Raw genomic sequence first — 16,351 nt, forward strand, 5'->3', positions numbered from 1 at the left:
TTCTTGTATGTGATCTGGCCCCGTGTTTTCTGAGTCGGAGCTTAAGCTTTGCCAATAGCAGGTGGTGGTCTGATCCAACATCTGCCCCTCTCCGTACTGTCACATCTTCCAATGAACGTCTGAATCTACGAGAGATACAAAAATGATCAATCTGATTCTCTGTCATACCATCTGGTGAGACCCAAGTTGCTTTGTGGATCCTCTTATGGGGGAACACTGATCCTCCAATCACCAAACTGTTGAATGCACAGAAATTTGCAAATCTCTCACCATTATCATTCATTTCTCCATGCCATGACGTCCCATGATACCTTCATAGCCTACGTTATCCTGTCCCACTTTTGCATTAGCATCTCCCATCAATATGTTGATGTCTTTCCTTGGCAACTTGTCAATGACTTGTTGTAGCAGACCATAAAATGTATCTTTGTCCTCATCTGTTGCATCATTTGTTGGGGCATAGATCTGTACAATGTTCATGCTGATCTTCTTACTCCGTGTTGTAAAGGACGCCATGATGATCCTTTCTCCGCATTGTTCCCATCCTCTCAGTGACTTCTGGGCAAACTTGCTTAGAATTATTCCTACTCCCTGTGTATGAATCCCGTCCCCTCTCCCTGAATATAAAATCTTCTCCCCAGACTTGAGGTGTTTCTGTCCGGATTGTATCCAGTGGGTTTCGCTTACTCCAAGTATATGCAGCCTGTATTTTCTCATCTCAGTCACAACTTGAGAGCTTTTTCCTGCTTCATACATGGTGCGAACGTTCCACGACGCAATTCGAAGCTGCTTGTTTGGCGAAGACGTCATCGGGTCAGCAGAGTCCTTTCGGCTTTGTCTGTTGTCCTTCATAAATTCTGTAATTCCAGAAACTCTTCGGTCGCCCAAGCTAAAAAAAGGATTTGGTTTGTCTGTCTGTGTTTCTGTAACGGTTTGAGTTTAACGGAAAGGGGTGTTAACCCTTTGCCAACCCCAACCTGGAGGACCAGGTGACTCAAAGATGGGGGAATCACACACCATTAGTCGCCTTTTACGACACGCTGGCTTGGCGTTGGGCTATTCTTGACCCTCTCAGTTGAGGGACCCCGGACACCACACGGGGAAATCATCACCACTACATACATCATAATCATCATCATAACCACTTCCGGTGCTACACCACATCTTTTTACATTTTAAAACACTTTTTGGTTTATTACTCAATTTGAAAGGGAAAAAAATGGGATCTGAGATGGTATTTGATATTGTTTTTTTATATTGTATGGTCCTCACTATATAGGATTGTCTATGCAGAAATTCCTGTCTCGACTTTGAAATTCCTGGAGATAAAGATAAAGGAAGTAAATCTGACTCATGAATGAACAACACACAACAAACAACGTTTCGGCCCTTGGGCTTTATCAAGTAAACACAGAATACAATCTAGACTATAAATATATATGTATTCTGTGTTTACTTGAAAAAGGCCAAGGGTCGAAACGTCGTTTGTTTTTTCGTTGTTCATTCATGAGTCAGATTTACTCCCTTTATCTTTATCTCCATTTTATTGACTCATTTAAGCACCTCTATTTATTAGTTTGACATTCATCCTAGTGGTCTCTGAAATTTTTGTGAGACAAATTTAAAGTTGGCGTCTCTGTTTAATGTTTGAACACGACTGTTTTTATTTAACTCTAAATCAAAGCTCAAGTTTATGAAGCGCCAGTTTTTCATTAAAATTTGATATTTCGAAACAGTTTTTGAACATCTGTTTTTTTTAATGTTTTAATCATGGTTAAGATTTGATGATTATATAAATAAAATAACTGGTGCCTCCAACTTTCCGTATTTTTACTTTCCATGTTCTTGACATTTTGCCCAGAAGACTTGTCCTTCAAATATCGGTCGATTAAAATTGACTCGGGTTTTAGTTTTTGACAAGATAAGTGCCATTTAAAAAAAAAAAAAAAAAAAAAAAGATTGAGCTTTATATAGTGATTATCCACTAAATGTGCTCAAAGCGCTTTACAAGGGGTCCCTGGTCAACAGCAACATTTAACATGTAGGACGTCAATATTTGGAAGACGAGTTTTCTGGCCAACATTTTTTAATGTTTTATTTGTGTGTGTGTGTGTGTATTTGTTGTTGCTGTTGTTGTACAACAATACTCTTCAACAGTCGTAACGTCACTTCCTTCCTTATGACGCATGGGAACTTAGTAACACTGGCTCTAAACTATCGGAACAATGGCGGACGCCGTATGAAATATTTACCCGGCGAGCATAAAAGCGTATCCAGAGGAAAAAAAAACATAAATTTGATCATGTTTTGACTTTTACACATTCTGATCACAAAACATATGAAAAGTTGTAGCCAGCATGAAGAATAAAAAGTAATGATTTTCTTTGTTTAGAACCAAGATGGCCGCCGTTGCCGGGCTGCGTGACATCAGACTATTGAAACCAATTATGAATCGATGAAGAATCCACAGACCCAGCGCCATTTTCAAAAAGCAATATGTACGGGTTTTACGGCGCTTGCGACACGTTAAAGTCATATCAGCGCTTGCGACACTTTAAAGTCATATCAGCGCTTGCGACACGTTAAAGTCATATCAGCGCTTGCGACACGTTAAAGTCATATCAGCGCTTGCGACACGTTAAAGTCATATCAGCGCTTGCGACACATTAAGTCATATCAGCGCTTGCGACACATTAAAGTCATATCAGCGCGTGCGACACATTAAAGTCATATCAGCGTGTGCGACACATTAAAGTCATATCAGCGTGTGCGACACATTAAAGTCATATCAGCGCGTGCGACACATTAAAGTCATATCAGCGCTTGCTACACATTAAAGTCATATCAGCGCGTGCGACACATTAAAGTCATATCAGCGCTTGCGACACATTAAAGTCATATCAGCGCTTGCGACACGACACATTAAAGTCATATCAGCGCTTGAGACACATTAAAGTTTTGTTTTTGTTTTTAAGGGTTTTACGGCGCTTGCAACACATTAAGGTCATATAAGCGCCAGTAAAAAGGAAGAAAATGGGATAGTAAAAAGTTCTAGAATTACAATTAAAGCACAAAAGAAAAGGTGAGACAAAGGGGAATTGGTTCAAATAGGAAACAGATGTAGATTCCAAGAGCACACTATCAAAGTACTAAGTTTGAGATCACCTAAAAGTCTCATCCAGACACAAGCACAGGCCCGAACTAAGAGGAACACACTCAAATGCTTACAAATTATATAATATAATATGTAAACTAAAGATAATACAATGCATAACAGAGATGATTTACAAGGAAAAAAATATCATCTCCCAAAACAACAACTATGCACTTGACTGTTTCCCTCCCAGCCAGGACTCCGACCAGGGCCAGGAAAAAAAAAAAAGTAATCTCATTCCAAGACAAAGACAGAAAGCATGTTGGAAAATAGATATATGGGGATAGAAGACACAGTATGTACCTCCCTGTCCGCTATGGGAGGTCAGGATCCCCACCCAGACACATTAAAGTCATATCAGCGCCAGTAAAAAGGAATACAATGGAATAGTAAAATAAAAGAGTTCTCTAGAATTACAATTAAAAAACACACAAAAGTAAAACAAAGGGGAATTGGTTCAAATGTAGATTTCAAGAGCATAACATCAATGTACTTAGTTTGAGATCACCTAAAAGTCTCAACCAGACACCAACACAGGATCACACTAGGAGGAATGCAATCAGATGCAACAAGATATTTTTTTTAAAAATATAACTATCAGCAGATAACAGAGAGGTGATTTACAAGGAAAAAATGTCCCCACCCAAAACTAACACTATAGGGAATGAGATTAGCGGAAGAGTGGCGTCCCTTGATTGGACATCACCCATAGTCTGTGACGTCACCGGCGGAAAAGTTATTAGAGAGAGAACGTCATGTTGGTTGTGCGCATGCGTCTCTCGTCCTCGCTTCCGTTGAAAGCGGCTTGAGACACTTCAAAACCAAATTGACGTTCTCTCTGTAAGGTGACGTCCAATCAAGGGACGCTACTCTTCCGCTAATCTCATTCCCTATGCACTTGGCTATTTCTCCCTACGCCAAAAACCCGTGCAAGGGCCAGGACAATACAAAGTACAGTGTAATGCCATTCCGAGACAAAGACAGAAAGCAACTCAGAAAACATGTAGGGGGGGTAGAAGACGCAGCTAGTGACCTCCTGCTAACCGTGGGAGGTCAAAATACCCCACTCAATAACACTGAGAAGGATAACACATATAAGTGATAGAAGACACAGCAAGTGACTCCAACCGTGGCCTTCGTAAAGTTATGGCCCGACACTGACCAAAAACATGACGTCAAAATGCCAGTCTTTTGCCACAAAAGAAAACAAATCGTGAGTTGTATTCAATAGTTCAACCAATGAAATAACTTGTTTCCATGAGCACTACTAACAACTCACTAGGCGGTGCAAAAAGCAAATAATGACGTCAATCTGCCAGTCCTTTTGGATTTCAGTGTCAGGCTATAACATAACGATGATTACGCTCCAACCCACCATGAGAGATGTAGGGGGACAGAGGACAACAAAAGTGACCACTCCACCCACCAAGGGAGGTAAGAAGACTCCTCCCAGAAACCTGAAGTTTTGATTTTACGGAGCTTGCGACACATTTAAGTCATTTCAGCGTCAGGAACAAGGAAAAAAATGGTTTGTTTTTAAGGTTTTTACGGCGCTTGCAACACATTTAGGTTATATCAGCGCCAGTAAAAAGGAAGAGAATGGGATAGTAAAAAGTTCTAGAATTACAATTAAAGCACCCAAGAAAAAGTAAGACATAGGGGAACTGGGAACAAATAGGGATCAGATGTAGATTCCAAGAGCATACCACCAATGTACTTAGTCTGAGATCACCTATAAGTCTCATCCGGACACAAGCACAAAATCCAACAAAGAAGAATACACTCAAATGCTTGCATTATACATTTAAAATTAACAAAATAACACATAACAGAGAGATGATTTACAAGGAAAAAAATATCATCTCCCAAAACAATAACTGTGCATTTGACTGTTTGCCTCTCAGCCAAGCACTACGGCCAGGGCTAGGGCAAAACCAAGTAATCCCATTCCAGGACAAAGACAGAAAGCAAATTGGAAAACAGATATAGGGGGATAGAAGACACAGTAAGTTCCTCCCTGTCTACAATGAGAGAAACGTAAATTTCTACTTACCACAAATTGAATTTTATGATGAAGAAAAAACAACCAAATATTTGTCCAAAAAAAGTATTTACTTTGATGCAACTTTCACCATAATAGCAAATAGGCAAAATGATTAACTGTGTTCAACACAATATCATGGCAATATTATCAAAAGTGGATCCCCAACAATATAGGTAAGTATATCATTGCATAGCAGATGACACTTTATGCACCGATTTATCAATGTGATCGAAATGAGATGTTTTGTTTTTACTGCGATTTGCCAGGGACCAGTAAAAAGGAAGAAAATGGGGTTGTCAAAAAAATTCTCAATAGACAATCAAAAGAACCAGACTAAAAGTGACACAATGGAGACTGGTTCAAATAAGAAGTAGATTCCAAGCGCAAATAATAAATGTGCTAAGTTTAATTGTTTTTTGTGGGTTTTACGGCACTTGCAACACATTAAGGTCATATCAGTGCCAGTAAAAAGGAAGAAAATGGGATAGTAAAAAGTTTAGAATTAATATTAAAGCATCCAAGAATAAGGCAGACAAAGGAGAATTGGTTCAAATAGGCAACAGATGTAGATTCCAAGAGCACACTATCAGTGTACTTAGTTTGAGATCACCTAAAAGTCTCATCCAGACACAAGCACAGATCCCACTAAGTGGAATACACTCAAATGTTTACAAATCATATGTTAAAAATGAAAAGAGTAACAGTACATAACAGAGAGATGAATTACAAGGAAGAAATATCATCTCCCAAAACTATAACTATACATTCGACTGTTTCCCTCTCAGCCAAGGACTCCGACCAAGGTCAGGACAAAACCAAGCAATCTCATTCCAAGACAAAGTCAGAAAGCATGTTGGAAATAAGATACAGGGGAATAGAAGACACAGCAAGTACCTCCCTGCCCGCTATGGGAGGTAGGAACCCCACCCAGTATGCTAAGTTTAAATATAAATTTTAAGTCCAATCCAGACACGAGCACGTAAAAAGGAATAGTATAAAAGTACTAGAATTACAATTAAAGGATTAAAGAAAAAATAAGACAAAGGGGAATTGTACAAATAAAGAATTGGTGTAGATTCCAAGAGCATACCATCATTGTGCATAGTTTGAGATCACCTAAAAGTCTCATCCAGACACGAGCACAGGATGCCACTAAGAGGAATACACTCAAATGCTTACATTATAAATTCAAAACAACAAGTATAATACATAACAGAGAGATGATTTACAAGGGAAAAAATATCTCCCAATACAATAACTATACATTTTGACTGTTTCCTTCCCAGCCAGGGCCAGGTCAAAACCAAGTAATCTCATTCCAAGACAAAGACAGAAGGCAAATTGGAAAACAGCTTTAGAAGGATAGAAGACACAATAAGTGCCTCCCTGCCCGCTGTGGGAGGTCAGGAACCCCACCCAGACATCAAAAGTAAGAACAAATTTTATGAAAGCAATTTTGTATAAGAGAATGGTAATGTTCTATATTTCAAATTTCAAATCTCAACATTAATACAGTAACAAGTTAAACTAATAAATAGAGGTACCTAAATGAGTCAATAAAATGGAGATAAAGATAAAGGGAGTAAATCTGACTCATGAACGAACAACACAAAACATACACTTTTGTGTTGTTCGTTCCTGAGTCAGATTTACTCCCTTTATCTTTATCTCCATAACAAGTTAAACCCAACCAACAAATCATAAGATAGTTCTTAACTACCGAAAAAGTAACAGAAAATATTTTAATAACATTGGAATAACATGGCAACTGTTGTTTAAGACAATAGCCTTCTGGAATGCAAATCAATAAATAATTAAATAAATAAATACGTTACACACTTGTACCATCAAGAGATGAAGTGAGGAGGAAAGTGCCAGAAGACAATAAAGAATAAAAAATTTTCGCGGCGAGCGATCCCCTCTTACGCTCTCACCGGCCAGGCGGAGTTGTCGTACCAGTAAGGTCGCGGGTTCAAACCCCCATCACCGCCGCGAAAATTTTTCATTCTCTATTGTCTTCTGGCACTTCCTACACACTTCCATCTCTTGTTGTTACCAACATAAGTGCCTGCTCCATTCACTTATATGAATTAAACATTTGTACCAGATAATATACTGATTTGAGAAACAAAAACAATTTGATATTTTGGAAAATTAGTTAATATTTAAATATAAAGGGACTTGTCCCGGGTGAGAAGTATGGCATAAATAAACCACACGCATACACACACACACACACACACACACACACACACACACACAAGACAAACACAACACAACACATGAAGTAGTAATATCGCAACATTGTAGGATCATAAATGGATTAAAAATTTGAGTTGAATTTATTATAATTTAATGTAATGACAGAATGTAAGAAATGTTTTTTGTTGTTTTTTTTTTTTTTTTGTTTTTTTTTTGTTTGTTGTTTTTTTTTTGTCGGGGGGGGGGGAGAGTTTGTTTAGTTTTTTCGCGAGTCTTTTTGCTCGTTTGTTTGTTTTTAAGTGTTTTACAGCGATTGCGACACGATTAGGTCATTTAAGCTAGAGTTTGTTTTTGTTTTTAAGTGTTTTACGGCGCTTGCGACACATTTAGGGCATTTCAGCGCCAGTAAAAAGGAAGAAAATGAGATAGAGTCACTCTACTCATAACCGTCACCTTGGTCATACTGACACTTATGCGAGATGTGAGGCGGTTTGACAGGGGATGTCGGTAAGGGGCATACCGATCGGTCGGTTCATAAGAAGCGTATAAAAATTTTAATTAAAAGATAATGAACTTGACGTCTATAGATACATATTTTTTGCTACCTATCTAGATCCAGCTAGCCCACATCAATGGGATTCAACAGTCGTGACGTCACTTCCCTCGTAATGACGCATAGTAACTTGTAACTGGTTTTAAACTATCGGAACAATGGCGGACGCCATATGAAATACATCTCCGACGAGCAAAAATGTGTACCCAGACTAGAAAAAACATTATAAATATGATTGTTTTGACTTTTATGCATTCTGATCACATGACATGTGAAAAAGTACTAGCCAGCATGAAGAATAAAAAGTACCGATTTTCTTTGTTTAGGACCACTATGGCCGCCGTTCCTGGCCGACGTGACATCAGACTATTGAATCCAATTGTCATGTGACTGTGATGCGACCTGAGCATTGAAGACGCATCATAGTTACTAGTCGGTGAAAGCTACACTTCTATCTATATCGGTCCTAATGTTAAGTGGAAATTTTATTCAGTCGGAATCCACTGCCGTACTCGAAGGATTAATAAATAAATAAATATAATAAATAAATAAATAATTCCCTTTATTCATCACATAGGAGAAATTTGTCTTTAGGGTCTACTCCAAGGCGTCAACGGCAGTGTAGCGCCGCATACTGAGCTAGGGCGAGGTGACTCGGGTATTCGAACACGGTACGAAGCAAAGACCTTAGCGCTGAGTCCCGTTGCCCCGTTTAAAAAAAATAATAATTTGTAAACAAAGTAGCCCCCAGCTACTTTCGATTAATTTGCCAGTACCCAGCAACTGGTACGACAAGGCCAGGAAACACCAAGGATCCAGACACCGAATTATTTCTCTGGGAAAACGTCCCGTGCCTTCCCGAGAAGAAGGCCGAGGAAGCAGAAGATAAGAAGATGGCGCAGCAGAAGAAAAAGGCAGGAAAAGGAGAGATGATTTACAAGGGAAAAAATGTCATCTCCCAAAACAATAACTATACATTTGACTGTTTCCCTCCCAGCTAGGACTCTGGCCAGGGCCAGGACAAAACCCCGTCAAAGTACTTAGTTTGAGATCACCTAAAAGCCTCATCCAGACACAAGCACAGGTCCCAACTAAGAGGAATACACTCAAATATTTATCAATCATATATCATAATATGTAAACTAAACATAATACAATGCATAACAGAGAGATGATGTACAAGGAAAAAGAATATCATCTCCCAAAACTAAAATATACATTTGACCGTTTCCCTCCCAGTCAAGGACTCCGGCCAGGGCGAGGACAAAACTAAATAATCCCATTCCAAGACAAAGACAGAAAGCAACTCGGAAAACAGATACAAGGGGTTAGAAGACACAGCGTGATCTCCTGCCCACCATGGTCAAAGATCCCACCCAGTTAAGCGACAGTAAAAAGGAAGAAGATGGAAGAGTTGTGTTTTTTAATATTCTAGATTTACAATTAAAAGCTCTTGAGAAAGTGTAAGGCCATAGGGTTTGGATCAAATAAGATGCAGAAGTAGATTCCAAGACCACACTATCAATGTGCTTAGTTTGAGATCACCTAAAGTCCCGCCGGACACAGGCACAGGACCCAACAAGAGGAATAAGTTCCAATGTTTATAAAATAATAATATAATCAAAGCAGAAATTATAACGCTACACAATTATTAAGAGAGAAATTATTTACAAGGAATAAAATGGCATCTCTCAAAACTCATACACTACATTTGGCTGTGTCCCCTCTCAAACAAGAAGCCCAGTTAGGGCCAGGACAAAACCAAGTTATTCTATTCCAAGAGGACAAAAAGTGACTCGGAAACGGAAAACAGATACAGGGGAATAGGAGACATAGCAAAAGTCGCATCAACATGGAAGTTCAAAAGATTTCGACAAGAAAAAAAATATTCAAGATTTACAATAAAAAGCACCAAATATTTATTTGTTTTTATGGGTTTTACGGCGCTTGCAACACATTTAGGTTATATCAGCGTCAGTAAAAAGGAAGAAAATGGGGTAGTAAAAAGTTCTAGAATTACGATTAAAGAACCCAAGAGAAAGTAAGACATAGGGGAACTGGGAACAAATAGGGATCAAATGTAGATTCCAAGAGCATACCACCAATGTACTTAGTTTGAGATCACCAATAAGTCTCATCCGGACACAAGCACGGCCCCACTAAGAGGAACACACTCAAATGCTTACATTATAAATTCGAAACAACAAATATAACAATACATAACAGAGAGATGATTTACAAGGAAAAAAATATCATCTCACAAAAAAATAACTATGCATTTGACTGTTTCCCTCCCAGCCAGGGCCAGGACAAAACTAAGTAATCTCATTCCAAGACAAAGACAAAAAGCATGTTCAAAAACAGATATAAGGGGATAGAAGAAAAGCACCAAATATAAAGTAAGACAAAGGAGATTGGTTTAAATATGGAAGAGAAATAGATTTAAAGAGCAAACTATCAATGTGCTTAGTTTGAGCTCACCTAAAAGTCCCGTCTTATCACAAACACAGGTCCCCACTATTGTTTTGTTTTTATTTTTAAGGGTTTTACGGCACTTGCAACACATTTAGGTCATATCAGCGCCAGTAAAAAGGAAGAAAATAAGATAGTAAAAAGTTATAGAAATACAATTAAAGTGGCCAAGAAAAGAGAAGACAAAAGGGGAATTGGTTCAAATAGGAAACAGATGTAGATTCCAAGAGCACACTATCAAAGCACTTAGTTTGAGATTACCTAAAAGTCTCATCCAGACAAAAGCACAGGTCCCCACTAAGAGGAATACACTCAAATGTTTTACAAATCTTATATACTATAAAGAAAACATAATACAATGCATAACAGAGAGATGATTTACAAGGAAAAAAATATCATCTCCCAAAACAATAACTATGCATTTGACTGTTTCCCTCCCAGTCAAGGTATCCGGCCAGGGCCAGGACAAAACCAAGTAATCTCATTCCAAGACAAAGACAGACAGCTAGTTGGAAAACAGATGTAAGGGTAGAGAAGACACAGTATGTACCCCCCTGCCCACTATGGTCCCCACTATGAGAATGTACTCAAATTATTAACATGTCCGTTATCATATTTAAATCAAACAAAATAACCGTACCTAACAGAGAAATGATTTACTAGTAAAAAAAATATGATCTTCTAAACCTAACGCTATACGTTTGACTGCCTTTTTCAGCTAATGACTTCAGTCAGGACCAGGGCAGGAGCAAGTAATCTCATTCCGAGGCAAGGACAGAAAGCAACCTGGTAATTTTTGTTTTCAAGGCTTTTATGTTTGTTTTTGTTTTGTTTTTAAGGGTTTTACGCGCTTGCAACACATTCAGGTTATATCAGCGCCAGTAAAAAGGAAGACAATAAGATAGTAAAAAGTTCTAGAATTACAATTAAAGTGGCCAAGAAAAGGGAAGACAAAGGGGAATTGGTTCAAATAGGACACAGATGTAGATTTCAAGAGCACACCATCAAAGTACTCAGTTTGAGATCACCTAAAAGTCTCATCCAGACACAAGCACAGGTCCCGACTAAGAGGAATACACTCAAATGTTTACAAATCATATATAATAGGTATACAAAGCATAATACAGTACATAACAGAGAGATGATTTACAAGGAAAAAAATATCATCTCCCAAAACTAACTATTCATTTGACTGTTTCCCTCTCACCAAGGGTATCCGGCCAGGACCAGGACAAAACCAAGTAATCTCATTCCAAGAAAAAGACAGAAACCATGTTGGAAAACAGATATAAGGAGATAGAAGACAGTGTATACCCCCCTGCCCACTATAGGAGGTCAGGAACCCCACCCAGTCAAGGCTTTTTCGGCGCTCGCAACACATTTGGGTCATTTCAGCGCCAGTAAAAAGATGGAAAATGGGATGGTCCAAAAATTCATGATTTACAAATAAAAAGCATATGAGAAAAGAGAATGTTTCAAATAGGGAACATAAGTAAATTCAAAGAGTACACTATGGTTCACTTAGTTTGAGATCATTTAAAAGCCTCACCCACACACAACCACCAAGATGCTCAACTAATACACTCAAATGTTCACAGACCATGATAATGATATTCAAAATAAATAATATTTATCTAACAGTACATAACAGATAGAGGATTATTTACACGGAAAAAAAATTCATCTCCCAAAACTATAACGATACATTTGACTGTTTCCCTCCCAGCCAAGGATTCCGGCCAGGGCCTGGACAAAACCAAGACAGGAAAGAAGTTGTTTGTTTGTTTGTTTGTTGCTTTAGGTCTCTTCCAACACAATTGAGGTTATATGAGAGACCGCTGAAACAAAATAACAAGCAATCTAACAAAAATAGTACAAATGTAAATCAAAATCATAACCTAAAGATATCATAAGCTAAATTATAAATAACCAAGAACAAACAGGCAGAAGATTTACAGAAAAAAAAAATATCCCCTGTCAAAAATACAATCTCAAACCAAAGAAGCAGGATAGGCTAGTAAAGAGAAGAAGAAACGACATCACTATCGGATCGTACACCCATGCGAACATCATAGGTATATGATTCAAGGGTGATGCTCCCATCCAACCACCCGCGGAAAGAAGTTGGAAAACATATATAAGAGGATAGAGGGGACAGTAGGCGCCTTCCTGCCCACTATAGGTCAAAAGACCCCGACTTTGGGTAGAACATATAATCTCTCAAACAGTTTTTGACCACAGTGAAGCAAGTCCCATAATATCAGGTAAATGATGTTCAAGTCATTATCCTCTAAATTTACAGACACAAAATGAGAAATTATTGATTGTCGACATTTGGTGACCCTGCCATGCTGCCGTTGTTTTTAAAAACACAGAATATGCAATGCTAACCAAATAGCACTTACTGTGTTGTTTAATAAAACGACAGTATGCCAAATAACACACATTTGAATTATCACTACAATGAGGTATAATTTTGTACTTATATTTATGGACATTGTTGTTGCTTGTGCATGAACGAATCGTTACCAATATCTTTTGTTTGTTTGTTTTTAAGGGTTTCACGGCGCTTGCAACACATTCAAGTCACATCAGCGCCAGTAAAAAGAGAGAAAATTGGATAGTAAAAACATTCTAAATGTGATATTAAAAGGACTTGAGGAAAAAGTAAGACAAGGGAGGAGTGGTTCAAATAGGAAACGCATGTAGATTCCAAGAGAATACTATCAGTGTACTTAGTTTGAGATCACCTAAAAGTCTCACCCAGACACCAGTTAGGAGGAATACACTCAAATGTTTACAAAGCATATGTTAAAAATAAATAAAAAACAGTACATAACAGAGAGATGATTTACAATGAAAAAAATATCATCTCCCAAAACTATAACTATACATTCGACTGTTTCCCTTCCGGCCAGGTCCAGAACAAAACTAAGTAATCCCATTCCAAGACAAAGACAGAAAGCAATTGGAAAACAGATATAGGGGGATAGAAGACACAGCAAGTACCTCCCTGCCGACTATGGGAGGTCGGAAACCCCACCCAGTACCAATAACTTAAAAAATTACAAGTTGAATAAATAATTAAATTATATGAATCAATTCATAAATCAAATGAATAAGTAAATGATTGTCTCATTGTTGAGAAAGCATGAAATGAAAGAAAGAGGACATCAAAGATCTCAAAAACAATCTCACGAGTGTTTGTAATCAGACGAACTCAGTACGAGCATATACATTCATCATGTCATAATCACGACATTATGCTAATTTGAGTTAGACTTCTAGTCTAGATTTAAATAGCCCACAACATTGTTTTTGAGAACTTTGGATTTCAATTTATAAATTAAACGATGACATGATTGTGATATTGTCAATAAATAATGGACGTATTAATCATAGCCTATTATAATACTCTGGCAAATTTACAGTCTGTTCTATAAATCCATAACGCAGTTAAATGCAGCAAATCTGTTTTAAGGGTTTTACAGTGCTTGCAACACATTAAGGTCATATCAGCGCCAGTAAAAAGGAAGAAAATGGAATAGTAAAAAGTTCTAGAATTACAATTAAAGGACATAGGGAAAGGTAAGACAAAGGGGAATTGGTTCAAATAGAAAACCGATGTAGATTCCAAGAGCACACTATCAAAGTACTTAGTTTGAGATCACCTAAAAGTTTCACCCAGACACCAGCACAAGATCCCACTAAGAGGAATACACTCAAATGGTTACAAATCATATGTTAAAAAAAAAAAATAACGGAGAGATGATTTACAAGGAAAAAAATATCATCTCCCAAAAGTATAAACTATACATTTGACTGTTTCCCTCCCAGCCAAGGTCAGGACAAAACCAAGTAATCTCATTCCAAGACAAAGACAGAAAGCAATTGAAAACAGGTACAGGGGGACAGAAGACACAGCAAGTACCTCCCTGCCCACTATGGGAGGTCGGAACCCTACCCAGCAGCAAATCTTCCAAAAAGTAAAAGACGACATTAGTTATCTTATTATGTTTGTTTGCTTTTAGGGGTTTTACGACGCTAGCAAAACTTGTTGGTCTTTCGGCGCCAGTAAAGGGGAAAATAATTGGGGAAAAGTTTTAAATAATTGTAAATTTGGTGATTTATGCTTGAATGTCAAATAATCTCTTAAAAACTGCATTGTTCTTAATCATTGCATGCATATTCCTACTATCACTATAATTTCAATGGGAATTAAATGTAGAGTTGTAAATTCAAACAAAATAGAATAGAATAAAACTTTTAAAATGAGCCGGTCGCCTTTCATAACAAAAGTAGGTTAGATTCTCTTTTATACGGTAGCTGACTCATTTTAGATAAGAGAATACTGTAAGAACACATAGAAATCATGTATGATATTATGTGAAATTGTGGGTGTGTGTGTGTGTGTGTGTGTGTGTGTGTGTAGGTTATGTGAGAGAGAGCATTGAGAGGGAGATGCGGAGAGAGGAGGAAGTGAGTGAAAGAGAGAGAACTGAGAGGGTGATGGGGGGAGAGAGAGAGAGAGAGAGAGAGAGAGAGAGAGAGAGAGAGAGAATCATCGAAGACGTGACGTACTCATTACCCGTTCTGACGTAAAACAGAATTCGGAACCTAAAATTTATATTCCCGAATTGAGATAACTTATTCATGGTCTGCTTTGGCAACAAAACAACATACACCACAGCACCAAATTAGTCAACTGAACGTTGAAAGTATTGCGCATGCGCATCGATTCCGGGACGTCAACTAGTTTTTCCTGTCAGCAGTGGCTGCTCTGATTGCTAATACGTCTGACTGTCACTCACACAAGACTATTCGTCACAACTGAGAAATTATAAAGATGGAACGCAGTTATGTTCGATAACTATGAGGCATGTCAATGAGAAACAATATGAAAATGGTATCGGCTAAAGTCAAATTTGAATAGAGAGTGATCTCCCGTTGTCCCGTGTCGTCATTATCCAATGATTGGTCCAAATGTGTCAAAACCATCTAACTGTCTCACGGATAATCTACATTCACAGGCTGACGATATCATAACTTTTCTAAAACTTATTTCACTGCTCCATCCTGTTGAGTTGTTTGGATCAGGCATTCGAACAAAGGCTGGAACTGGAACGTGTACATTGATGCACCGTGAGTCAAATCTGTTTGAAGAGAGATAACATGAAATAACGTTAAGTGGTTAGAGGTTTAAATAATCGTATTCCCTTAAAAAATAATATTTACATGACCATCTACCAAGAGGTGCCTGGTGAAAATTAAACTATCATACCAGACGCAGAAAAAGTAACAACATGTATGCCTCAGAACAAGGAGAGGTCCTTGTTAATTTGTTATAAAGGGTTTTATGGCGATTGCAACACATTTAGGCCGTATCGGCGCCAGTGAAAAGGAAATAATTGAAATAGTCAAAAAATTCTAGAATTACAGTTAAAGCACCCAACAAAAAAGTAAGACAAAGGGGAATTGGTTCAAATAGGGAACAGAAGATGTTGATTCCAAGAGTATATCATCAATGTACTTAGTTTGAGAGGGGTCCCTAAATAGAGAGGGTGCAAGAATTGTTTTATTGTTTTTAAGGGTTTTACGGCGTTTGCAACACATTAAGGTTATATCAGCGCCAGTAAAAAGGAAGAAAATGGGATAGTAAAAAGTTATAGAATTACAATTAAGGCACCCAAGAAAAAGTAAGACATAGGGGAACTGGGAACAAATAGGGATCAGATGTAGATTCCAAGATCATACCATCAATGTACTTAGTCTGATAGCACCTATAAGTCTCACCCAGACACAAGCACAAGATCCCACAAAGAGGAATACACTCAAATGCTTACATTTCATTATACATTAAAAATAACAAATTTAATAATACATTACAGAGAGATGATTTACAAGGAAAAAAATATCATCTCCCAAA

The 16,351-nt window shown here is 37.9% G+C and overlaps 1 protein-coding gene across 1 annotated transcript in view; it reads right to left on the reverse strand.

The window, feature by feature from the left end:
* Positions 1–14,999: 14,999 nt before the first annotated feature.
* LOC144969443 (uncharacterized) overlaps positions 15,000–16,351 on the reverse strand; it is an 89,512-nt gene continuing 88,160 nt past the window's right edge. The window contains exon 5 of the mRNA XM_078908553.1: positions 15,000–15,578. Within this exon, the coding sequence (XP_078764679.1) occupies positions 15,389–15,578 (190 nt within the window). The 3' untranslated portion in view covers positions 15,000–15,388. The remainder of the gene's footprint in view (positions 15,579–16,351) is intronic.

Source organism: Berghia stephanieae, chromosome 3 (genome assembly GCF_034508935.2).
Source record: "Berghia stephanieae isolate SIO BIC M18660-M18661 chromosome 3, UCSD_Bste_1.3, whole genome shotgun sequence".
NCBI lineage: Eukaryota > Metazoa > Mollusca > Gastropoda > Nudibranchia > Aeolidiidae > Berghia > Berghia stephanieae.